Source organism: Schistocerca americana, chromosome 3, assembly GCF_021461395.2.
Source record: "Schistocerca americana isolate TAMUIC-IGC-003095 chromosome 3, iqSchAmer2.1, whole genome shotgun sequence".
NCBI classification, from domain to species: domain Eukaryota; kingdom Metazoa; phylum Arthropoda; class Insecta; order Orthoptera; family Acrididae; genus Schistocerca; species Schistocerca americana.
Window position 1 is genome coordinate 627,708,929 of NC_060121.1, and position 27,473 is coordinate 627,736,401.

The 27,473-nt window shown below is 40.8% G+C and overlaps 1 protein-coding gene across 4 annotated transcripts in view; it reads left to right on the plus strand.

Moving 5' to 3' along the window:
- LOC124606880 overlaps positions 1–27,473 on the plus strand; it is a 305,942-nt gene that overhangs the window by 187,725 nt on the left and 90,744 nt on the right. For all 4 annotated transcript variants that reach the window (XM_047138973.1, XM_047138974.1, XM_047138975.1 and 1 more), the window contains one exon: positions 26,069–26,167. In XM_047138973.1, coding sequence (XP_046994929.1) covers positions 26,069–26,167 — 99 coding nt within the window. The remainder of the gene's footprint in view (positions 1–26,068; positions 26,168–27,473) is intronic.

The following is a 27,473-nucleotide window of genomic DNA, read 5'->3' on the forward strand; positions in this document are numbered from 1 at the left end:
GGAAAAAAGAGTGCACGTTTCCTGAAGAGTTCTTTTTAAAAAAAATAAAAATAAAAAAAAATAAAAATAAAAATAAAAAAAGGGACAGGTTGTCAAACCGGCCGATTGTAAGCAGGAGAGGCACCACAGGACATTTTAATTTCCACTGTCCTGAATATGGTTTGATGGCATCCATTACAAAATATACACATTTCAATTCCACAGAGCGAATTACAGTGACGTGCGATAGAAGAATGTGCGTGAGGAGGTGAGGCACTGCCCTTTGGCACAGTTACGACCAAATAACATGTCTTACATTTCCTCGAACACATATGGTTTATGCATCAGACTCTTCAGAAAGATGTGCGCTACAAAAAGAAACATATTTTTGAAAATTTGATTTATTTATTTATTTTTTTTTTAATTGTTGACGTCCTATCTCAAACGCTCGAGGGAGTGGTGGGGTATTGCACCGGTTCGAAAATATCGTAGATCTGGGGCTGACGCGCAGAGAAGACTGATTTAGAGTGGCGAAGTGGATAGTCTCCACGTGACCTGTGTTTATGTTTAGTGATTTTACTGTTTCCTCTTCATTTACTGCTCTCACGTCAAATGAAAACAAAACAGATTTCTAATTTCCACCTTTCTGACAGTCAAGCATTAATTGCCTTGCAGCACAATGAAGTTATTTTTGTCGGTTTGCTAAAGAAATTTTCTTTCATTACCCTTTTCCGCTGAGGCAGACAATATATTTGAAAAGAAGTGTTTAATTCCACACACTGTTCGCTGCATTTCAAGTGCACGTTTTCAACTTCTAGCATGTATGGCATTATGCTGTAATAAAGAACCAAACATGAGATAACACAGTACTGGTACTCCAAGAAAATTTACATCCCAAAAACCACATTGAAAAGCTTAATACCAGGTCGTGGCCTACTTAACTGGGAATATGGACATACGAATATGCACTTTAAATGTACACATTTTAATATGGGTCATGAAATTCCGATGCTCTTGGAGTATCCTCTGATGTCTTGTTTCTTTTATGACATAATGTACGATCTTTTAATGTTTTACACGTACGAACATACGGGCTCCCTACGACATCGTAGCTGCACAAGCACGGTGACGCCTGTCATCTGGCGCTCTCAGGCAACTGTGCAAAAGAACCTATATCTAACAGGTCATGGGAAAATATTCCGAATGGTGGTTTGAAAAGTGTTACCATCGAAGTACCATTCTGGCAGTTACAACGGAGCTGTGTGTGATAATGTACGATGAATTTTTTAAACCACAGAGGGTTTGACTCTAATTTAAAAATCAACTCTTTGATGACGAGCCATTTAGATGGATTTTGAGCCCAGAAGATCAGACATTTATGTCGTTATTAAAAAATTTACGGGCACATTTGTGTGATATATCTTAAATTGTAATAAGTGCATAAAAGACCAACAGTGTATGTGAAAGCTTAGCTTCTCTTTGAAATATGCTCACTATTTTTACATACTTGAATTCAGCATATTTCGTGACAGTACTCACTTTTCCGTGGATGTTGATAAGATGGTATTTGACTTTTTTATTCTGGCTTCAGTCATCTAGTGAAAGTATGATTCCATAATGCTGTTTCGTCGGCTGTGGAAATGTCCTGGTTCAATGCGTTTGCCTCATTTTTGGTGCTTCAAATACCATTTTTCCAAATGTGCTTCCTTCTTGATGTTTATATAAAGTAGTAGTAGAATAACTCATTTTTTCTGGTCACTTGCAAATTATTATAATGGGGACCTGTACATTGTTCCATCGTCACGCACAGAGTGTTCACTGCCGACTGACTACGGTCAAAGACAACTCCAGAGTCAAAGACATTTCACACAACACACAAGGTTCCACTTGTAACCAGTCTCTTTGATATTATTCATACTATCTACTGATATTAATCAATATGCTGTCACTTTCGAACATATAAGCAAATTAGCATAAAATAAGGCAAATTACGAGTCACAAAAAATATTCTGACAAAAATATAAGAAAACATTTACAACCTCCCTCATTAGATTTGGTATCGACAAATCCGGTAGAAAATAACACATCTCCCAGATCCATTACATCTTGCAGCGTATTAATCTTTACAGACCAATATTATACATAAAAGCTTTGTGTTCCATGTAGCAACACTATGTACATTAATTTAAACCATTAACTTTTTCTGTTTGTGCGTTTACACTACTTAACAGTGATGCTGCTATTTGCTGACTACATCACGTGCCCTAAGCTCTGAATACCTGCTGTCATCGGCTGGCGAGATAACTTGACATGAGCTATGAGTGGCTTACAAAAGCACATAGCAATCTCAATTTCAATGCAAGCATGTTGCTGTACATCAGAGAATTTTTGAAAACGCACTCCCCTCCCCCGTGTTTAGTTTTCTAAAGCGCCGGGAAATTCTACTCCTTTGTATAGAACCATAATCATTCAAAGGACTTATCAGTTATACAGTTCCGAGAGAAAATATACTGTCAGTTAACAGGGAAAAAGTATGTTTTCACCCTGGAGAAAGTATATTTTTAACTGGGAAATCCGGGAATTTTTTTTCTTGTCTACGTATACACCGTGTTATTGTAGTTTCGAACAAAATTTGTACACAGAACAAAGCGCTGTTCATTTTATTCCTCGCAGTTGGTTTCAACGGAAAATATGAAAGTTGTATTTATGGCTTATTGGCTTATGGTTAGAACTCTGCTGTGGAATCTGAATCGTCAGCACTTTGTAACCCTAGCTGTTCACAGGTTAAAACCATACAAAATACTTTCACTGAAAGTACTATCCTCACAGATCCAGGTACTGGAGTGGTCTCTCTTACACCCCATATACCAATGATCCCAACAAATTTATGCATTCATTTTAAATGACTTCAGTTCCCAATCAAGACTTCCTTTGGAACACCAATAAAATAGGCTCTAAGTCAGCTAGAGATGGTTGGGGGGGGGGGGGGGGGGGAGATGTGGACAGAGAGGGGGGACAAAATGAACATAGAGAGGGTGAAGGAGGGGCTGGACAGAAAGAGGTGGAATAGGAGTTGTACAGAGGAGGAGGAGGAGGTGATTGACAGAGAAAGTGTGGAGGAATAGATGGTTATTGTGTGTGGATGGGGTGGGGGGTGGGGGGTTTAGACAGAGATTGACACATACATCCAGTTACCATAATTATTTAGCAATTGCGAAGTATTGTCAGGTTCTCTAGTTAGACATGTTTTACTGAATTTGCAGTCTTTCCAGTTTTACCTAATTTTTTTTCAGTCATTTTAAGTTCTTTACAGGCATCTCACTGAACTCGCATTCGGGAGGACGACGGTTCAATCCCGTCTCCAGCCATCCTGATTTAGGTTTTCCGTGATTTCCCTAAATCGTTTCAGGCAAATGCCGGGATGGTTCCTTTGCAAGGGCACGGCCGATTTCCTTCCCAATCCTTCCCTAACCCGAGCTTGCGCTCCGTCTCTAATGACCTCGTTGTCGACGGGACATTAAACACTAACCACCACCACCACCACCACCACCATCTCACTGAAGCACTGCTTTGTGCATGTTTGAATACCTTCTAGATGTATGATGACAAAATATTAGCATGGGATGAAAATTTTATGCAACCATCAGCTCATCAATGTCCGTTATTGCAGTTGAGGACATATCTGAAATGCAAGTAAATTAAGCCATAATTAAAAATGTGGTTTAAAATGGTTAATTGCATTTAGCATTCGTTGTAATGTGCAGCTAATTTTAAAAAGTAATCCACTACGCAACCTACCATTTTCAAAATCAATCCATATACAGCATGTAAATGTTTTCGAGGCCTGTTGAGAATTCCATTTTGTACAACAGTGGTATTTTATGATATTTCAAGTTGTTCACACTGAGCCAACTGTTATCATGGCAGATTTAGCATGTCCAGTGGCCTGAAACACATCCATTTGGCTGTTAAGTTACGTAGAAATGGGAATTGCAATTTGTTTTGTTCAAATAAAAGTTGAATCGTACATTAAATTCAAAAAAATTTTAAAGCTGCCATCTGAGGCATAAAAACAAAAGATTTTAAACCAATATTACAAATGTACAGTCTAAAGCGACTACACCACAAAACATATGCTCTCGCTAGTTTAGTGAGGGCAGGACTCCCATCCCATGCAAGTTCACTTTACATTATTTTGCATAAAAATGCACAACATTTTGAGGGTACACCTACAGTATATGAAAAAGTGGCATTTGACTGGCAACTACAAAGAATTTTGTATGACAAAATAACTTTTTTATTTCTGTTAAAACTACATTTTCACTTCAGACTGGATGTAACGAGCATATTGTATGTGTGTAAGTATGGTCACTTTGAACACTTGGCTCTTGGTAATGGATAATGGTACTGAAAAAAGTTTTGAGGTCGCATGAGAAGATAATCTTAAGAACATTTGGTAAAAATTGCAACAATTTACCATGAATAGAAATTGTAGAAGTTGGCATCCTCACAATTGATACTTTTGGTGCCATGGACACAGATTTTTGAAAATGGGAAAGTAGCTTTTCTAGGTAAATGTCTAAAGAATGTACTGGTAAAATTTAAGCCATTTGCTATGGTTAGTTCTTTAGCTAACTACAGTCCAAGGTAAAAAGAAAAAGAAAGCTCAGAACCGGTGTTTGTGGTTTTCTCAAGAACTAACCATGAGCAAATGGTGCTTTTATAAGTCATCAAAAGCTCACCCTAGATAACGTCTAATGCAAAAGAACCAACTGGTTTGCTCTATTTGCCTGAGCTTGAGGCAATGTGAAATACTTAAATTTTGACCCTGTAATGTAAGGTAGCTACAGTATGCCAGTTCTTCTGACAGGTAAACAGATGGTCGTTAGGTCAGTGGCCATCCAAAACACTTAACCCCAGACCTCTGTGATCGATAGAACCCGATGTATGCTGCTCTGAAAAATTGCAGTTTTTTGTGGGTCCTTTTTTGAAGATATTGGTAACATGCACTGTCCTGCATGAACATATTAGGTATTTTTCACTAGTATGATGTTGAAAAAGTCCCTTCAGAAACATGCTAACAAGATTCCACTGCACATCACTTCATTTTGTGAATATTGCACAGTGCTTCAGCAAATTACACTGTGAACACTTTACTGGTTTTAACCATTCTGTTTTCTGATAGTTTCTTTTAAATTCCCTTCTTAATTCTGTTCTTCTGTAGAACCCTGTCTCCTTGACTTTAACATTTCTTCTAGGTGTGGCCTCAAAAACACATATGGCAATATTTTGCAATATGTCTTGATTTCCGACAATTATATCATTTTAAGCCCTTAAACCTATCAGTCCTCAGCTTTACAGGTACGTTTCTCCCTATTGGTCATTCTTTTGCCAAAGTAGTAGCACTCTCCACTGTGAAGGCAATATCAAGATCTTTGGAGACTGTTACAACCTCTCCTCTTGCCTTCACAATCAGTTTAATTTGGTTATCATAAGTAGCCTATATAAACACTGCTCTGACAAATCACAAATCCAAAGCAATACTGCCATCTTATTCAGCTTGTGTCACCAGGCTCCTAATGGCCTCTAAAATGACACCGTAAGGCATCAATATGTGAACCCTCTCTAGCAGTGCTCTTGTTGCACTCTGTTTGCAAACATTTTGCATAACAAACTTCAGCAGAATCTCAAGCTGTTCTGAAGCCACTAATTCAAAGGCACTATCACGTTATCCAAGAATTCGTTTAGCTGTGTTTTGTTGTCATTAAAAGATCATAGCAGTAACTTTAATGCATCCCTTTGCTACTAAACTGTCTGATTGGTGGTGACTACGCAGCATTACTGTCACTCGAATCTACATACATGTTTTACAGCATACTGTTCCAGCAAGTTTTCTCACCTTGCTTGATTGGATAAACAGTCTATACTACCTTTCCACTCCAAACTTATCAGATCACATCACTTCCAAGTCATGCGGTGAGCTTAGCCCAGCAGCCCTGCACCTTAGGTTGCCTTCTCAATTCCCTTGCAGTTGCTGGACCTCCTTGGATTGTCATATGACTACTGTCACCAACTCCTTGGACTGGTGAGCACCTGCCCCTCGCTGCTGACAGCTCCCATGTGACCAAACTCGCCAATATGATGAACTCACCTGGCCTGTTGGGAAACCTAGTGCTGCCCACCTCATTGTTGACCTGCCTCCAATGTAGTTGAACGTGCGTCACTAGTGGCCATTCCTGGGCTGTCAGCACCATAGTCATCTTTCTTCACCACAAGATATGCGTGCTCATCACCCAGCCTCAGTTACTAGCTCTCCAAGCTCTCCATCTTTTCTGGTCTTCAAGTTGAGTACTATCAGAAGTTACATTGATCACACTTTTTGCCTATTCCTCAACTCCATTACGTGACAGTCAACACCCAGTAAAGCTGCCTATCTGGTCATCCTCACACAAAAGTGATGCAATTTTTTGCCAACCCTGTTTCTGAAACAAAATAAATTTATTTTATGTGACGTCCAGTGTGTTCTGTGAGCAGATGAGGGTTATAGCTGATTGATGCTGGATCAAAGTTGTGATGTCAGCTTACAAAACTCGGTCCAGGTTCCTGGAATTGGGATATTTTCAGACTATGATACTTGGTGGAAAAGGACGAGGAAGCTTTGACAAATAAACGACACCAGACAAGTAGGTAGGGTAAGAAACCAATATAAGAGACCTTACCACACACTAAGAATGTTGAAAATCCTGCATCTAGCCTGTGCAGCTAAGTGCTGTGAGAAATTAAGTCATTCATGAAGGCAAAGTAGCACAGGAGTAATTCTGAGGTAAATCATTCCCTCACATTGTCGGTTCTGCTGATTATATATGTATGCAACCATTTTGTGCAGTGTTACAAGGCATGATCAGAAACTAAGGCTACAAAGCCTGCAGTGAAATGCGATGTTTTTATTTCATACATTAAATACAGCCAACTGATAGTACATACACTTGGTTATTCTTCAACATATTCTCCATATCAGTTTAGGCACTTGTCACTTCATGGGATTGATTTAAATATACCCATGTGGTAAAAATCCTTGCATGTTTAGCCATGTTATTGTAAAGTGTTTCACCACCTTTTCTGAAGTGAATCATCAGTCTCCTAGGTGCTCCTTCAGGTGGGGAAAAAGGTGAAAGTCATTTGGAACAAGCTGTGTTGAACTCTAAATGCTGTGCTGCATCGGCTAGTGCAGTGCTCATTGGAGGCATTTTCTGGACAAGCCACAAACTTTCAACACCGTTCTGTGACATGGTGAGAAGACATTACAGTCTCTCCGTAAACCTCTACCAGGCACTGGTGAATTTGAACTGCAATTGCATGTTTTGCCCACTGAAATCAAATAACTGAGCAGATTTCTTCACTAGACCAGTTTTCCAAACAAATTGCCATTTATGTTTATCTACAACTATCTCTGTAGGGGCAGGTGGTTGAAACTCTGCAGGTGCCAACACCATGTACCAGAATTACCACACGCTACTAATTTCTTTATAATAAATTAAACTCCAGGAATATCGGTCCTGTAACCTTAGCTTCTGATACCTCTCATATAGCTCCTTAAAACTACTTGCTGTGCCTAATGCAGCTCATTTCCAACAACTTTACAGTAGCATAAATAATTAGCATTGTCTTGCAGATTATTATTTTCTTACTGTATATCATCAGAGATTGCTCGTCATGTCATTTACTGATCAATTCATCAGATTTATCTTGAACCATTGTTATGATCTACCTCATGGTATCTGAGTGTTTTTATATTATTCAGAAAAATTACTGTAAAATTATTCTGTTTATGACCTTTGCCATAGTATTTAATTTTAGTGATCCAGTGTGTCCTCTTATTTATATGTTTGCATACTTGATATTCCAAAACTTCATTTGTAACATTACCTATCTGTATCTTTCTGTTCATTATAAATTGTTTTCTCCGCAGACTGATCATTTGAACAGTTTGATAGTAAGAAGTTTCCTCATTATCTCTTACAAAGAGTTAGTTATTTTTTGTTTTGTTTATTGAAAACAAATTCTTTAAGGAAGTGTTGATTTTGTGATATTGTGGATGCATCAGCTACATGTACCTATTGTCAGTTGTTTAAAAAAAAAAAAATCAGCAGTAAAGCAGTTTTTTTTTTCTTCTGACATGAAGTATACTCATCAACATCATTTTCTTTGGGCCTTTGTCCCACTTCAACACGGGGTCGGCCTTGTTACTATGGATTTGGGGATGTTAGTGTCAGAGAGTGGCCAGATGCCCTTCCTGTCGCCAGTGGCATAAGTATACTAATTTATAGAATGGAATTAGTAGTTTTGGTTGCAGATGAGACATAGTCATTTTGTGCTGCTGTAAAGTTAAGGTATTAATTTGGGTTTAACCATTAATTTCATCCACATTATGAAGTAAACAAGTGTATGACTGGCACTTCTTGTTCATTTTACAAAAGTATCACTTTTCATATAGTATAATAGAGGGAAACATTCCACGTGGGAAAAATATATCTAAAAACAAAGATGATGTGACTTACCAAACGAAAGCGCTGGCAGGTTGATAGACACACAAACAAACACAAACATACACGCAAAATTCAAGCTGTTGCAATCCACGGTTGCTTCATCAGGAAAGAGGGAAGGAGAGGGAAAGACGAAAGGATGTGGGTTTTAAGGGAGAGGGTAAGGAGTCATTCCAATCCTGGGAGCGGAAAGACTTACCTTAGGGGGGAAAAAAGGACAGGTATACACTTGCGCACACACACACATATCCCACATCCTTTCGTCTTTCCCTCTCCTTTCCTCTTTCCTGATGAAGCAACCGTGGGTTGCGAAAGCTTGAATTTTGTGTGTATGTTTGTGTTTGTTTGTGTGTCTATCAACCTGCCAGCGCTTTAGTTTGGTAAGTCACATCATCTTTGTTTTAATATAGTATTATTCATTAAAAGTGAAAAGTTTATAAGGTGGGAAAACACATACTCTGACAAAAATTGGTTTACAATAAATGTGGAATGAAGTTTGTCTGGGTGTATTTTTTGCACTCCCATTTCATGTAAAAGACTAAGTATCATAGTACTTCCTATTTATCTATAGAAATTAAAGCAGGTTTGATTAAATTGTGACAAGTAGGCCAAATTTTTTTGTGTGTGTCAGCAGTTGTCAACACAGCTGTACAAACCCATTATGTAGGCACATATCTGTGTAATTTAATTGTAATAGTCTTTCCATGAGTGGCAAATGTACATGCTGTCACATGTTGGTTAATTGTTTGGTATTGGTGTGTGGGTGGGGACGGTGAATTGCCTTTTACTGACACAACTGCACTGGGACGGGAGAAGGGATTTCTAGTGAGACTTTTCCCAGGGATATGTAGGTTTTGTGTAAAAGACAAGTTCAAGAACAAGAGGCAAGTATTAGTGGCCTTCAAGCTGAGATAGTATCAGAAGTGACCTGCATAACCTAGGTGTCACAACTCACACACAAATGTGGGTCAACCCTGGATGAACAGAGCAGTCAGGGAAGGACTGAATTTCTGCAGACATTGGTTGGGTCTCACATTGAAGCTACACACATTGCTGCTATTAGGAGACAGGAATACACAAGACAAAACTTTAACAGGAGGGGTAAAGATTCATCAGCTGAACTGATAGCTGAAAATGTAAGGGAGAGCATGGTCAAAAATGGTAGAATTCCTTTAATTACAGGTGTGAGACACTAAATACCTCATTCAGACTGCTTTAAAAGAATTGTTGATAAATGAACCATAGCACACGAAAGAGTCTTGCACCCAGGTTTTTCACAATTTTGTGAGTACGTGTGTGACCCACAAATCATTGCAGGACTTTTTCATTTCCTTTTCTCTGACTTATACTCTAACACAAATACTCTTCTGCCAACCTGGTCGTGGTGTCATGCAGGATAGGTCACCCACTGTCCAGCAAGGTACCTAGTCCAGATGTGGAGGGAGCGGGGGGTGGTCATCAAGTACCCATATGGTGGTAGACCACTGACCACTGTGCCAGGTGGCCTTTGCTCTGGTAGGGTGGCATACGTTGTAAGAGACCTCATTAAGATTAGGTGGAATTGTGATGAATATCAGGTGTCATGTAATGACCAAAGTTGTCAGCTGGTGGCCATGAATCTCCTGCAGACTTTTGGGCAGACCACTATTTAGTGCTTATCGTTGTGATCCTAGAAACTTTTCCTCTTGGGCTTTGCCATGGGAGGAAAACATAACGAAGCGACTTGTCGACTGTTATTCTCCTATGTTTCTGGTTTTGCATCTGAACAGATGAATTGTCCTTTCTCTCTATTAAATCAGTGTTTTTTGTGGAGATTATTGAAAAAGTGACTGACAAACTCTCTTCCCTTTACAAATTGCAGTGTGATTAAATGTTAATGAGGATGCTAAATGCTACCCAGTCCTGGGCATTCTTCCCTTGTAAACAACTTGGTTATGTACATGTTACCAGAACACTATATAAGAACCTCAGAATGATACAGGAATTAATTTTTCACTGGGAACTAACCCTTCATACAGACAAAGAGCTGCATGAACAACTAGAGAGATGAGGGATTCACTTTATTTGTCATGCACGTTGAGGCCCACCAAACAAAGCAGACACCAGCTTATTTTCCTGACTTTTGAGGGGATTCACTTCTGGGAAAAGTAAAAAAGTCTGGTGTAAATGACGCAAAGTCAAGCCGGATTTCCATCCTGCATTCAGTGTTTTAAATGGCAGCACTTGGGGCTTATGCCTTCCCAGTATACATGTGATCCCATTTGGGGAGATTGTGGTTATTCATCCACTTTATGAAAATTCATTGTGAGCGTTCCGACCTGTCTGTGTCAGTTGTGGGAACATCTACCCTCCTCAGTCCCAGAAGTGTGGTAACTTAATCAAAAACAACAAAAGCGAAGGACTAAAGCTCACGGATGCTCCCATATTTAGAAGCCCCAGAAAAGTATGATGGCTACAGTTCAATCTCAGTGATGATATTGACCCTTGTCACAACCGTGGCTAAGTTGTCATCAGTTCCTGGAGTATTTATTCCATCAACGTCAAGACATCTGGTAGCACACAGATAAACTTGACCACAGGGGAGATAGGCCCTCCCTTCTCATGGTTCCTGCAGCACTATTAGTTTAGGGAAACACTCCTACCACCCAGCAAAAGAAATAACTTTCCTGTCTGTCATCCACCACTGAAAATGCTCCCTTTAGGAAACCCTATCGCCAGAAATCCGTAAACCAGTGACCCGACACCAGCCTGTGGGTTGGGGAGCCACACCATGTGGATCCCAGGGCTGTCCACTCTTTTCTATTCCTTCACCCAGAGTGAATAAACCCTCACAAGGATCTCAGTGGCCAAAAGTTGTGAAAGGGACAAAAAAGAAACATACTTCGGTGATCCCAGAGACATTTTATCCACCTTTCTATTGGATTCAGAATCAGTGTCCAGTGATGTTCAACCCCCCTCCCTGGTGACAGATAGTGATCCTGGGTCATGTCCTCATCGCCTGGCCACTTCATGCATAACCAAGACACTATCATCATCATGATCTAATTGAATTGCAATGGATATTACAGTCACTTGCCAGAGTGACAACACTTAATCTCCTCTTGTTTTGCAATCTGTATTACCTTACCAAACTCTTTGAGGTTACCATGCATTTTGTCAGAACCATACTGACACCAAGAGAGCTGGAGGGGTTGAACATTGACTCACACAGATGTCATTGGTGAGTGGACACCCCTCTGCACCTTGGTGGAAGCTAAAGCAGTGCGAATGCAAATGACACCAGCATTCAAAATTTATAATGTATATTAGCCTCTAGGCAGGGCACTTACCTTGCAATGACCAACTTCATGTGACAATCCCTCCTCACCTCCCCTGATTCCTACTTTCTTTTTCTCACTCCCTTGTCACCAAGTGATGGACTGATTAACCTGGTGAGCTCTTCAGGGGGCCAACTGGTAGTTGTATACCTCTTCTGCTACCTTCACCCTCTGTCTTTCAGATTGCATTGATGACTTGGTGGGGAATGTCCCTGGTGGGATCACCTACATCTCAGGAACTGCTATTCAACATTATATAGTCCCTTCTGCCACTGAATGGTGTCGTCGTAGACCAAAGACATTTCAACAGCTGTTCAGGCTGATTTAAGGGCCCTTAAATGTCTCAAGCGACATTCTTCTTGGACCATCTTCTTTACTTGCTTGCAACTCTTCAACTGTGGTTTGCTATGCCAGTAAACACAGTAAGAAGAATGGTTGGAGCCGTAGGTTTTCTTTTTGGGAACATATGCCTCTTAAACCTAGGTGGAGGTTCCTGGGCTGTCAAATATCAACATGCATTCCCAATCTCTTTCTTTGTGGTGGTACTTGTACCAATGCTTCGGTCCTTGCTGAAAACCTTGTGACCTACTTTCCAATAAGGCGAATATGATGGGTTCTCAAATCACGGAGCCTTGTGTGTCCTATCAGTGTGGTTTCTGGGACAGGATACACAATTGACCATCTGGTTGGATTCGGAAAAGCAATCTGGCAGGCATTTTTCTAAATGCCGATTGAGGTATATGACACCGCTTGGTACCATCAAGGGTTACTTACTTTCCATGTCATGAACTTTTGTGGGTCCTTTCAGATTTTATGCCATCAGTTGTTTCGAATCAGGATAGGTACATCTCTCAGCTCCTCCTGGGTGTAAGAGAATGGTGATTGACAGGGATTCATGCTTTGCATTACACATCCCCTCACTGCCATCAATTGGCTAATGACCCTTTTTGGACCATTGGTGACTCTCGAGTTGTATGTTGATGGCTTTTGCAATTGCTATTGGTCCCAATCTCATACCAGCTCGAAGGTGCCATCCATGGGCCTCCACTTGGACCTTTTCTCATGGCTTCCACTTCTCTCTAGTGAAAATATTATTGATGCATTTCTGTCCTTGTAACATGGTCCATCCTGATCCAGAACTCTGCTTGGAAACCCAGCGCTCAGACTTCGTTGCACAGTCGTAAATTTGGAACTTCTCTGTAACAAAAAAGCTGACGTGGCGACCCTATATTTGTCTACTGAAGTGAGAAAGTGTAATGCCCTCTGGTTACTTCACATCTTGTGGGGGCAGATCACGCTACCCTCCTTCATATTTATTGTGCTTTGGTCTCATCCTGATTGAACTATAGTGTAAGGCTCGGCAGCAGCTTATAAATTATTAGAATGAATTGATTGCTGTGGAGTAAGACCAGGCATTGACACCTTCCAGACTAGTCTGTAGACAGTCTTCTTGCTGAAGCAGGGATTTTTCTGTTGGTACCAACTCTTGTGGTATCGACCCTGACATCTGCCCTCGAGTTGATTACTAGTTGGAATGTGCCTCCAGTGAAGTCCTTTAACAAGAACTTCTGCTAACCTCGTGAGTATGTGGTCTCTTTGTTTTCCTGCACCCCTGCCCTCAACTCCTGTCCACGCCCACCCCCACCCCCAACCCATTCCACCTCACCTCACCCCACACCATCTCACCCCACCCCTTCATTTATTACCCAGACCATGAATTAGGACCGATCTGTTAAAGGATCTGAAGATTATCGCCACTGTGGCCTCTCAGTTCTTCAGGTGCATTGGGGAACCACTGTCATTTACACTGACAGCTCTAAAACAAGGGATAGGCAGGTATTTGATTGTGCACATCCCGTCAGTCCACAACAACATTTATTGATGGAAACATGTAGTCATAGCAAGTGGAAGAGAAAGTGTGCTGACTCTCATAGTTCACCGGTTCTGCCGCAAGATATCAGCTGCTCTGCTTGTGTCCCATGGAAGTACATGTTACCACGGCAGTCACAGCACACGAACTTGAATGATCAAGAAATTTATGTAATGAAATGAAAGGTACGTGGATATTGTTTAACTTATTCTAGTAGACATAAGTTGTCTGCTAGTTTAGACAGTTTCTGGTCAGTCTTCAAAGTTTTTGAAAATATCAGCTTCTTCCAAATTTGTTTAATGCCCATGAAAAACCGGCTTTTTATATAATGAAGAATCAACTTAGGAACGATATCCATCACATGATCTTTGCAGCATCCATTGCTCGATATTTCAACAATAATGTGATCCAAATTATTTAAACATTCATAAAAAATGTTGCCTCATAACCTATCCTCATGTAGTTTTACTGTGAAGATTCTTTCCATCCGATTGAGAACCTTGAAGATGCCTTTCAACTGGTATGTAAGCAATGTCTTTCCTATAGAAGAGCCGTAATCTCTAATAGATGTCAGTAGAGAGAGAGGCATGTCAGACAAATTCCTATTTAGATGGCACAAACACTTCAGGCATTTTGTGAATCTTCTTACTTGATACACCACATAACCTACCAGATGATAAACTAAACATTATTTTGCCGAGGAGCTTTCTAAACTCTCTGACATATGTTGTGGATAGTGTTGAGCCTCTGTCAAGTTATGTGGAATGCATGGCGTGTTTTTAATTATGTCTTCCTGTTGCAGAACTCTGTCTCTATTCTTTTGTTGCAAATATTAGATAACATCCACATCCGGCTTACGTATGATGTCAAAGAAAATTCACATTTATGTACGCAATTTCCACTGAAAAACCATGAAAGTAGAAATGTAAACACATTGTAACATGTGCAAGCTCAGGAAGTCTGTTACTGACTACAAATGATCATTACAACTCGGAGACCTTATGATATCGAAACAATGTTCAAGTGGATCTCTTTTCCATAAGTATTTAGATATTCCTAGTGTACTTTCAGTTATTAATATGAGCAACTGGAGACGTCTTTTGGAAGCAAAGCTGTTACCTCTATTGCCGAGGATGCTTTTCCATTTCATTAATGTTTCATGAGCCTCCAAGTTTTTGTACAAAGCATCCTCTGGAAATGAAGAGTTAGGTGTGTCCACTAAGTTGTTCCTACATTTGGTGAATGATTCCATTGATTCACTGCCTTCTAGTCCTGCCACTTCAGTTTCCCTGAGGAATTTTATTCTGTTGGCTACTGAGTTATTGAATAACTGCAGAGCTAATATTAAGTTCATTCACTGAAATGACGATGGATCCAAGTGGATAGAAATTAACTTGTGGCAGACTTTTAATCTAGTAAATTCTGAGGAATTATTTTGTTCGTAAACTCTTCAATAAAAATTGTAGTTGATGATCTCATCGCTGCAAAGTACCTTCAATTTATAACAAAAATTATTCCTTACGCATTTTATTAAATGAATAGCATCTGGAACTGCCCAAATTCTTCTTGTTTCGTCAACTGGATTTGATACAGAGCAGGTAACTATTTTTTTTGGCACTAATTCTTAACCACTGACAGACCTTTTTATTTGGTTGACTGCCATCAGAAGTGACTGCAGTAATTTTTGTATGCCAACTTGCTCTTGAATCAATTTCTGTGAGACGAAATCACCAGCAGTTGCATTGAGAGTAGCATACACTGCAACAGGTTGCATCCACTCACCCATTTGGAAAACTCTACTACATTTTTTGGAGGTCTAAAAAAATGCTTACCCTTACTTTCTCTGTTGCTTGATCTGCACACAAGAACAAGGCACATAGGCAGATTTCATTCTTCTTCTTCTTCTTCTTCTTCTTTAAAAATGAGTAACTACAACTCTTAACACCACTTTACCACCGTAGCCTTCAACTCTGTGACATTCACTCACAACACTTCCAACAAACTCACAAAATAAGCATAGACACTACCAACACACACCCTCCAATATGGCAAAATCATGTCAACTTGAGCTGGAAGTGACAGTGCTTCTCATAGTTTATGGGCTTGCCATCTGTCTTACGTTACCTGTGTTAACACGGAGGGAGTCAGCACACTTTCTTCTCTGCTTGCTATGATGTTATGTTTTTATGGCAGTTGTGATAGCCATTAACAGAGCCCTACATTGTGTCAAATGGACCACTCTCAACTGCAGTTTAGTTTGTAGTAACTCAATGAGCAGTCTCCAGGCTATTGATTGATGATACTTTTATCACTCTATGATATCTGTTATTCACAACTTGCGCTATTCGACCATCCTCCCATGGGACAAGGCAGCTAACACTGACATGGATGTGGAAAAGACATCTGACCTCAGCACACGGGATGAGCTGGTTAACATGATTTGTACCCTCCGCACTCTCCTGCATCCATTATTAGCTTTATTTGGTTCGCAACCATTTAGTTTCCTTACGAAAATAGAAGCACATAAAATAGCTGTGTCAGCTGCGTTAGTGATTGTCAAAGAAGAGTGAAAAAAATCACGATGAAGGTTCTGGACTCATCAATGAGTTGAACAGTAAATGCTGGCAGTGGCACAATATGTAATGCTGTCCAACCAGCTGAGATACATAGGGGTTGTTAATTTAATTGGATTTCCATCCCATTTTCGGTTTTAAATTGAGTATGGTTATTGTATAGAGTCTGATGTCAGTTTGTGCGTACATAATATTTGTATTCTCAATGTTGCATTGACTACCAGCACTCTGAAATAACATATCTTAGCAGATGGATTGAAGATCAAGAGTTGATTGTAATTTAATTTGAATGGAAGAGGAGATTTTTTCAAAGCTGTGCACCATAATTGAAAAAGATGTTTACAGGCAAAATACAGAGATAAGCTAGTCCATAAACCCATATTTTACAAGATATTTCATAACCGTAAAAACTTTCAGTGTGTAACTTGTTTTTACTTTCTGATTTACTCTGACCATCCGGTCAAGATTTCTGGCCACTGGGGAAACAGTCTAGTTGTTGGCCTCTGCAACAAGAATTGCCTCAAATACATTGTTTATAATAAATAACATCAACTTTTGAGATAGTTCTTCTACTCGAATCTTTTAGGAAAAAAAGGAATAGAAGCAAGTGGATGTGAACCTGATACCTTTCTTTTCACAGCTCGCAGTCCACAATGCTTTAAGCTGTGTACAGCAGGTCGATGTAATATTTCTTCACCAAGTCTTTCGGTTGGCCTGACTTTGTAATTTGATAATAACAATATGTTTGCAATGATATTAACAACTCTGATGTTATGTGTTGACCGATTCAGTCTTTCAACACTCTTAGGAGCTTACTAGTCTTCACTCTATTCCATAAGGTTATTCTGCCACTCGCCCCATCCCTTCCCGGGGCTCACGGTTCGTTTTTGAGTTCGTGCATGGTGCCCCCAGGGCCCCGAGCTGTTGCAGCCCATTCTCCCCTCCTGGGCTTGTTTCCTTCACCATGCCCCTCCCCGCTGCTCCCTCCTTCCCCTCTCTCTGTGTTTTTATTTATGTTGACCTGACTGTCCACTTGTTTACCCATATTCCTTGTGATTTTGTTCCTCTTGCCAGTTCCCTTTCATCCTTTTTGGCATTTTTGCTCCACCCTTGGTGTTTGACCTCCACTTCTAAATTTTCTGTCTTTAGTGTGAGCCATTTGGGGAAGAACTCCCTCCCTAGTGTCTATGGCATGGATTCTTCTCTCTCCCTGTCTTCCCCTCTTCCTTCCCACTGTAACCTCCCTCTGCCCCACTAAGTCACCAGTGCGAGTAGCCAGCCCATGTGGTGGGGCTGTTATGTACCCATTTGGCCTAGCCCTCTAATAACATAGGATCACACTACTGATACAAGAGTTGTTACCTCCCCATGTATGCAAAGGAGACGTTGTTTGTCATCCTGGAGCATTGGAACTCCCGGCAACAGCCATCATGCCAAGCAGCCGTTACTGTGGCTGGGTGATTCCCATGGGGAGAGCCCCTGATCAGAGTTGGTGGTGTCATGTGGATGCTTGGTGTATGAAGCATATCAAACTGCAGAAATCTGGTCATTCTCCAAAGACTGTCATGTTGAGTGGTAGCAGATCATTGAATGCTGCTTCGTATGACCGTGCAGCTTTCCCTTCCCTGGCTGCACCTTGGGAGGAGGGCCAGGCCCACAGTCTTTGGATGAAACACTTTCCCTGCTATGTGGTCTGTATTATGATGGATGGGGACACATTCACCATCGCAAAGTTGTTGTTTTTTTGTGGAGATTATAGAGGACAAATTTGGCAAAGTGGAGTCTCTTAGCAAGAAGCAGTCTGGCTCCCTGTTGATCAGAGCGTCTTCTGCTGCCCACTCTGCAGCTCTTTGTGCTTGTGGTTGCCCTGGTGACGTTCTGGTGTCAATTATCTGTCAGCAGTATCTGAATATGGTCCAGGAAGTGACTATAGGGATCGCATCCTGCAAATGTATGAGTAACTCTGGGCTAATCTGGAGCAATGTGGTTCATTTAGTTTGACATGTGGAGAAGGGTCGTAAAGACAACTGCACCAATATGGGCACATTTATTCAGGCTTACAAGGAGGATACCCTTCCAGAGAAAGTTAAGGTTGTGTGTTACCACTGTGGTGTGAAACTGTACGTCCTGCCACCCATGAGGTGATCCTATGTTATTAGAGGGCTAGGCCAAATGGGTACATAACAGCCCTACCACATGGGCTGGCTACTCGCACTGGTGACTTAGTGGGGCAGAGGGAGGTTACAGTGGGAAGGAAGAGGGGAAGACAGTGTTTAGCACTGTACAGCGGACCCTCTTTGTGATGACTGTGGCCACCCACTTCATGAGGGAAGCCCCTGTGGTCTGCCACCTGTGTGTGTAAATTGCCTTGACTTTCTCTCTCCATGCTTGCCAAATTGCCCAGTTTACAAGAAAGAAAAGATGATCCAAGAGTGCAAGTCCCTGGAATGTCTGTCTTATGCTGAGGCTCGCCAAAACTATGACCAACTCCAACCGGTGTTGATTTCTTCCACTTTTGCCTCTGTTACATCCTTTCCTCCTACTACCACTTCCTTACCCCAGCTTCATCCCCCTCTCCTGTGGTTCCGATGCCCTCCCCTCTGGTTGCCATACACCCTCCCTGGCTGAATAAGTGCCTCCCTTCTTCGGCACATGCCAGTGGTGTCCCCTTCCCGCTCCTTCGGGACCCTCCCCAGTGTCTCTCCGGCCTTAGGCCTGCTACCACAACTCAGCCATGGGGTGCACCGTTTGTGTGCCCCAAGGTCACCCGCTCTCTTTCGGTTCCAGATTTTGCGAGAGCCTACTATCCCCCTGTGCCCTGTCCTCCACAACCTCCGAGAGAGGAGGAGGAGGAGAAGAAGAAGAAGAAGAAGAAGAAGAAGTCACAGGACAAGCCTCCCCTTCTTGGTTCCCCATGAGGTACCATCTCCCCCTTTGCAACTTGAGTCTGATATCTTATTTATGAATGTCACCCCACCCTCGTAGGTGATGACCACTGCACCGGTGACATGACCTCCCCTCGGCTTCTTTATGTCTAACCTGGACTCTCACCACACAATAAACAAGTGGAATTGCTAAGGATATTACTGTCACCTTCTGGAAACTGGAAATACAGCTTGTTTCCTCTTAATTTGCTTTGTATCTTTTCCCGTCAAGAAATGCGCTTTCTTGATGACCACTCTCCAACTTTTCGTGGTTATTGGGCATTCTGCCGAAACCATGCCGACAACGGGAAAGTGTCTGGAGAGATCTACACTTTGGTTCATACTGATGTCATTAGTGACATGATCCCCATTCATACTAACATGGAAGCAATAGCAGCATGAGTGCAAATCACCCCAGCAATCACCATTTACAGTGTCTTCCTCCCACCAGATAGACCACTTCCTTTTGTTGGCCTGCCTCCCTTAATACAGCAACTCTTGCCCCCGTATCTCCTCCTCGGGATTTCAGTGCATGCTACACTCTTTGAGGGAGTGCCACTTCGATTGATTGAACAATTTCTTACAGGCTTTGATTTGTGTCCTCAATGAAGGTTCCCCTACCCACTTCAGTACCACTCACAGCACCTTTTCCTTTTCCGCTATCGATCCCACGATCTCCTCCCCTGCACAGGTGGCTTTCTGGCATTGGTCACCCCATGATGATCTTTGTGACAGTGATCACTTTCTGGTGAATTCTATCATTCCCCTGCTGCTGCACGGCAGACAGGCCACCATGTTGGGCATTCCACAGAGCCAATTGGCCTTTATATATGTCTGCTATGCACTTTGTGCCTCTCTTTCAGATTGCATTGTTGCGTTTGTGTGAGACATCTCTGAAACTTGCCCTCCGCCACACACCGTTGGGTGGCTTGCGGAGTATCAATGTAGATGTAGAAACTATTTTTCATGCCGCTGGCACTGCTATCGCCCTGCCTACAGGTCCTCCTACAGATCCTGGTCATCGATCAAAGAGGTAGCAGTCTCTATCTAGGATGGCCAACAGGCCCTGCTATGATTTAAATGTCACTGTTCACAGACCAGCCTTATCGATTTGAAGCAGCTTCATGCTAAGGCTTGCTAAAGGCTGGTAGCACTATGTTTCCTCCCTGGGGATGTACGTCTCTTCATTGCAGGTTTGGTCCAAACTCCATAGCCTTCTAGGTCATCACTGACAATCAGCTGTCCAAGGTCTTATTCTACAGGGTGCTCTTTGTACTGATCCTTCGGTACTTGCAGAACATTTCATGACACACTTTGCGGTACCATCGGCGTCCACTTCCTATCCTGCTATGTTTCTCCGGCAGAAGCACTGAGCTGAAGAAACCCCCCTCTGTTTTTACCCTCACCAAGCTGAATCCTGCAATTAACACTTCACTGAATGGGTTCTTGAAGGCTCTTATCTCTTCACTTGACACAGCCCCAGGGTTCTGTTTTAAGTGTCACACTCTTTGTCATTGTCATGAATGTGCTCGTAACCTCTGTTGGCCATCTGGTTATTCTGGCATTTAACATCGACGATTTTTGCAGCTCCCACTCGGTAACATCTGCAGAACACCTGCTCCAATGCACTATCTGATGGGCCTCTGGATAGGCCCTCTCCCATGGCTTCCAGTTTTCTCCCTCCAAAATGCGGGTTATGCAGTTTTGCTGTCAACCCACAGTACACTCTGATCCAGAATTTTATTTAGGGAACCAGCACCTAGATGTTGGAGCACAGTCCCATTACTTGGGCCTTATTTTTGATAAAAAGCTGACACTGCTACCCCATATTAACCACCTGAAGATTACCTGTGTGTGGAAGCTTAATGCTCTTTGCCTCGTGGCCCACACATTTTCGGTTGCAGACTTTGTCTTTTCCATCTTCATCATACTCTGGTTTTGTCCAGACTAGATTATGCTTGTGAAGTTTATGGCTCAATGGCTCCTTCCACTTTGAAACTGCTTGACCTGTTGTTCATCATTATGGGGTGTGTCTGGCTATCAGTGTCGTTTGCACTAGTCTTGTAGTCAGTGTCCTATCACCATTCGATGGTTCCTTGACCATCCTGTGTACCCCATCATCTTTGCAAATGAGGGATGTCATCATATAGTTATTGTCATCTGTTGCTAAGGCAACCAGCGATATTAGCACATACAACTAATCAGTCATAAGTGCAGCTATGTAATTCATGTCTTTGAGCTAACGTTACACCAGTGTGAAAAGTTATGGCACCTTTTCACTTTTGAAAACTGTATTTCACTTAAAGAGCATGTACTAGCCTTTCTAAATTGATCATGGGTGCTAATACTGCCTCCAACAGCTAAAGTCATTGCACTGAAAATCATCTGTCTTCAAGATAGTCCACTTCCCTTTTTCTCAGCCTCACTCAATTTATGATTTAGGTTCTGTTCAATGACATGATCTGGATAAGATGTAACATGATGAGCATCTTTCACAAACACCCTTGCAACAAGTAACTTCTCAACAAAGGTTTTAAATTTCCATTAATAACATCTTCTGTTCATTTTTATTCATTCTCCATAACACATTTGTATTGTCAATGTAATAACTGAAACTCAGGTTGCTCACATGTATATGTGCTACTTAATTCTGTGAACACAACCAGACAACAACTGATACATGAATTAATATCATACAGAGTCTTTCATCTTTTTTTTCTTTTCTACAATACAATATCTTTTTTAATAATAATTAAAGGCTGCTATCCCAGCGACAACATCTGACAGCATGGCATGGCCATCAGCTTTGCGTGTATGGTGACCAGCTTTTAACATTATCATACCCTGTCCACCATTGTTGCCCTGGTGTTCTCGAATCCAACGCACAGTGCACACTGTTTTTAACATCAAACTGTACAAATCATGAATATACTCATTTTTGATATTATGACCTGATACAGCCTAACCGTGTTTCCTTTGATATGAATATTACATATTTTGTATATCAAGTGTGCTTACCACAAACCTTGCATCAAACCGTGTCATTGAAGGAAGGTAGTGCTGGCCAGGGTTGTGCTGTATTCTCTAAAGAATACCAGCACATGTGTTACAGTTGTGGCATAGCTACTGGGCCACTGTAAATGACATACACAATTCAAGAACTGTGCCTACAAATGTCATTCATTCATATTTAATATGGTAATTGTACCAGAAAAGATGTGCTTTTGGTAGGCAATCATTGTGCCATAGCATTGAAATCATTAATTTTTGTTGCACTCAAGTTACAACACTAAAAACATCAGCAACATGAAGCCATTATCTATGAATACTTAGTTTCCTATCATTGTATTATAACAAATGGTAGCTAAAACAGCACTTTCTGAGGGGCTCTTCAATTTGTTGATGCTTTCAAACAATTTATATTCATACCATGTACGCCATGAGAAATAAAACCTACCAAATATGAAATTTAACGCCAAGCAGTATGGTGGCTGCTTTGTTCTGCTTGTGGCATATAACAGTAACACACATCATCGGCCAAGTTCCTACCCATGAGGCAAAAATCCAAGATGCCAAATTATTTATTTCATGATCTGCAGTGTAATGACACATGGAATTCCATGCCATAACCTCACCAGCTCCTCATCCACAGTCATTTTCGCTTCTCTTGAGAGGATGGCATTAGTCATAGTGCATACCCAGTTGCCTTTCTCTGTGTCCAAAATCTTGAGAGTATCCCAGGGAATGAACTAATCGAATGTAAGGCTAGAGAATCGATTATTGTCCACATTTGCTTTGGCGATCCCAGGGTGTGTATTTGTGGATGCAAAGAAGACCTCTCCTTACTCTGAGATGGAACATCATCTGCTGGGCTGCTGCCCCCTCTAATAAATTTTACACTACCACTACTACTTCCATTTCTCCCAGAATGAGTCCACTATCTTATATTACCTCTTCATTGATTGTATCAAATTAATTGATAGTTTTACCTTACATAATGAGCCACCCCTGCATTGTAGTTGTGGAGCTGAACAAACACTATTTCATGTCTTGGTGGGAGACCTACTCCTTTTGGCTTTCCATGTTAAGTGTGGTCTTCCAGATTTTTACCCCTAATATTGATGAATGGCTCATGGACTGTTGAAGTCGTACGTTGTTTCCTCTATGAAACTGGATTTTATTCTCAGGTAGAACAGTTTAAACTGCTGTGAGGTCGAAGTGGTTGGCGTTGGGGTGTCTTCTGCTGCTTGCTGGGCCTGGAGAACCCTTGACTGTACTCTTTTGCCAGCTCCCTCAGTCATCCATTTTTTGTTCTGTTTTGATTTATTTTAGGTGTGGAAATTTATTTTTTTTGTGCACCCTATTCTCCCTTTTAGGGATAGGACTTTAATGAATGGAGGATGCTGTACACCTGTGTAACTCTTTTGACAGTAATGGATTGGTAATGGGACAGCTGTGGGAGGGACAGCTCCCATCATATGTAGAGTCTTTGGATACATTTGCGTGGCTCATCCTCTTGCTGATATGATTATTTCTCTCACTTTGTTTTCTTATTCTTGATACAACTTATGTCCATTACTTCTCACTTTTACTGTTAAATATCTCCTGGCTAGAAAGCATTCTCTACTCTCTCAGTGGCTTCACCCTTTCTGCTTTGGCAGAAGCAGGTCAGATTTCTCTCTCCACAGATAAATCCTGGGAGCCCCTAGTTCACTTGCTGAACTATTTACTGGCCTGACCCATATACCGTTACTTCTCATTAAATTGTTTCTCACGTTTATTGCCTTCAGTGCCTCAATTTTACCACCCCTACATATTTCATAATTCGATCAAATTTCTGGCTGATGTCAGTATCTCCATAAGAACTGCTTCTTGACCAAGGTATTGATGATTGCGCTGTTTAATCCCTTAAACCCAACCAACTGAAAAAAGAAATGTATTTCAAGAAACTTTCTGTGATGCATCAGAATGTTAATGACATGCCTGTTCACATGATCTAGAATGTCAGAAGTTGTATTATGGCTACCAGATCATTATGTGAATATTGGAATCCAAATGTTAAACATTGGAGACTATAAATTAGCTGCCCATGCCTGAAGGGAAAATATTTAGAAAAGGAGGGATTGTCATGTAAAGAATGACAGCATGTTCAACTCTTTTGGAGCTAGTAGCTTCTGCTTAGATCCACAGTTGGATGACTTTTTCTGTGAATAGCTTCCACACGAATGCATAAAGTAGTGCTTTTTTTCCTTTTATTTTCAAATACATTTGTGTGAAAAATAATTTTAAGTGGAGCTGGTAGTCAAATGAGCACAATGTAAGGAGACAGGCACGTGCATGTGAGTAAGTGTGTGTGTGTGTGTGTGTGTGTGTGTGTGTGTGTGTGTGGGCGCGCGCGTGCGCGTGCGTGCGTGCGTGCGTGCGCATGTTTCTCCTATAGCTTTAGAAAGGAATTTCATTCCAAAATCTGGCAAACAAAGCTCTATACCTTTTGTTTGTGTATTTGTCGATGACACTTCTGGCTTTCGGTGGATCGTCCCTTTATTCCTAAATAATTCGTTACTATTAACGAGAACTTTCCGTGCATTATTATAATTTTAAGTACTCCAGCATATTCATGTAGTGGCCACCATTGTTGGTACAAAGTTTCTAATTTTAATACTCAGTTTCTCAGCTCCTGTGTCAGAAGTCACGATTTTTCCAAATAAATCTTTACTTCCCATACAGTTAGTGTGACAGTTTGATACACCCAAAAATTGTTAAAGAGAACTATTAATGTTGGTTTGAGAGATGACAGCTTACTTCCAATTATTTCATGCTAGCAATGCTCACAGAAATATATGTAATTTCCTGTCAATGAAATAAATAAAATAAAAAGATTGTATTTGTTAAGACATTGAGCTTTCCTCAAAAGTGATGGCTGGGGTGGTCCGCACCCTGTCGTAAGCAGGTTCCATAATCCCTATTTCTGTTCAGCTTGCTCTGACCTCTCTGTACCTGGGTTGTGGTCACTAGCTCATCACTTCACTCAACTAATGTGATGCCTTCTAAGAAATTTTATTACCCCAACCCCTCTCCTTTTCACGAGCTGGCCTCCAATCCATGTAGAAATGAACTGTGTGAAATCCGTATAGCATACACAGTTAGATAAAGTAATGGTGATGAATGAGTAAAAATGAATGCTTTCCAAAGATGATCATGTTTGCCCATCTCTTGTCTGAGCTAATAGACACATGTTTGGAATGGAGATTGTGATCCATCCCTTTTTCTCCTGAGTGCATAACACCATATGTATACACAATAATCCCCACCCCCTCTCTCTCAGCTGGCATGCGATTTTGCAGTAGGAAATTCATTAGAAAATCAGCTATGAATAGATTTACTTGAGTGTTTTATGGATACAAAGGAGAACTCTCACCTCCAGAGTGTGACAGTAATGTCAACTCCTTGCTGACAGAATAAAGTCCGGTGCTGTATCTGTATACCACCTGTCTCAGTGCTATGCTATATTTTATTTTCTCTGTTTTAGTATTACCATTATTATTATGAACAATTTCGACATAATTTTATCTCAGTCTTCAGTTATAGTGGTTGTGCATTTTTTTCTGTTGGGTTATTTTAATTAAACCAAAATATGTAAGAAAGGGGCGTACGGCAGAGCAGGTTGAACTTAGAGTCATAAATCTAAGTATGAAATGGGAATTTGCATAAATGGAAGCTGTATTACAAGTGAAGGAAACCTGCATCCATAGCATTGTGTCCCCTTTTATTTCTTTTTGTATTGGGTGTGCTGAAACTAGGTAAGTAGAATTTTTTTACAATCTAGATACAGGTGTAGTATATTTTTGTTACCTTTTTCCAGGTTTGCCTGCAGAAATTGGATCTAAGTTCAACTGTGGAATGCCACTGCATTGGCGGAAAGTATTAGATATGTGGATTACCTATGCCAACATTGCTAAAGGTAATTAATTTTTAAGCTAATTTTGGCATCTACTGTTTAATTTTACAAAAACTAAATGGCTGAATTAACAGTTAAGACCCTTACCTGTGTATTTCACAGACATGATTGAAATTAATAAAATAGAATGTACAGTTTTTGAATCGGATAACTGTTGGACATTTAGGAATAGAAATTAAGGTAAAATGTTTGTCATTTGAAGCTCTTGTGTTGAAGAAGAAGAAGAAGAAACATTAAAGATGACTGTAGGGAGAAAACAGATTTAACTGGAATAAAATGTGATAGGTTGGACCCATTGTAAGTGAGGGAAATGCCAAAGAAATTAATGTTATTAGTTATCAGTTACATGCTCCAGGAGTTACTTTGGATGATATATCATAATGATATTGAATTGAGGTAGTTTACAGTAGACTGACATAATTAATATTTAAATTTGATTGCATGCTGACTATTTACAGATGAAAGCACATAAAAGGATACAGTATTTATTTTGATAACAAGTGTGTGTGTAAAGCTTTTGTACTAAATATGCTACTAGTTTCTACAGGGTGACAATTACTGAGCTATATGGGGGAGAAGGAAAAAAAAGGTTACAAACTACAGCATGTGCACACTTTATTCAACATGCAAACATCACTACCGATATTCGGATTTATGTTATTACATCTTTGATATCATTGATATCGTTGACGATGATGGAGTGCAGACGAATAGTGAAATTCTGGATGACCTGCTGAAGTTTCAGAACAGCGCTGTTGATGATCTGAATGGCTGTTTTCAGCTCAGCAATGGTTTTGGGGCTATTGTTATACACCTTGTCTTCAGTATAGCCCCACAAAACGAAGTTGCTTCGGATACAGAGAATATGGTGGCCAATCGAGGCCGAAGCCAGTGGCCTCTGGGTACTCCAGAACTAGAATGCGGTTCCTCAAGTGCTTCTCCAGTACACCAAACACTCTCCTGCTTCAATGGGGTTGAGCTCCGTCTCGCATGAACCACATCTTGTTGAAATAAGGGTCACTTTGGAAAATGGGGATGAAATTATCTTCCAAAACCTTCACGTACTGTTCGGTAGTCAATGTGCCATCACCCGTTGAGGGTGAAGAGACTTCTTGATCATGAAATGCAGATTCTCTGTCTCCCAAATGTGCCAATTTTGCGTATTGATGAACCTATCCGAATGAAAGTGGGCTTTATTGCTAAACCACACCATACAGTACGTACTAATCCCATCATCTTCCGTGGCCAACCATGCAGTCTGAACATCCTAAAGTAAACTGTTCAGAAGTTTCGATGATTTCATTTCACA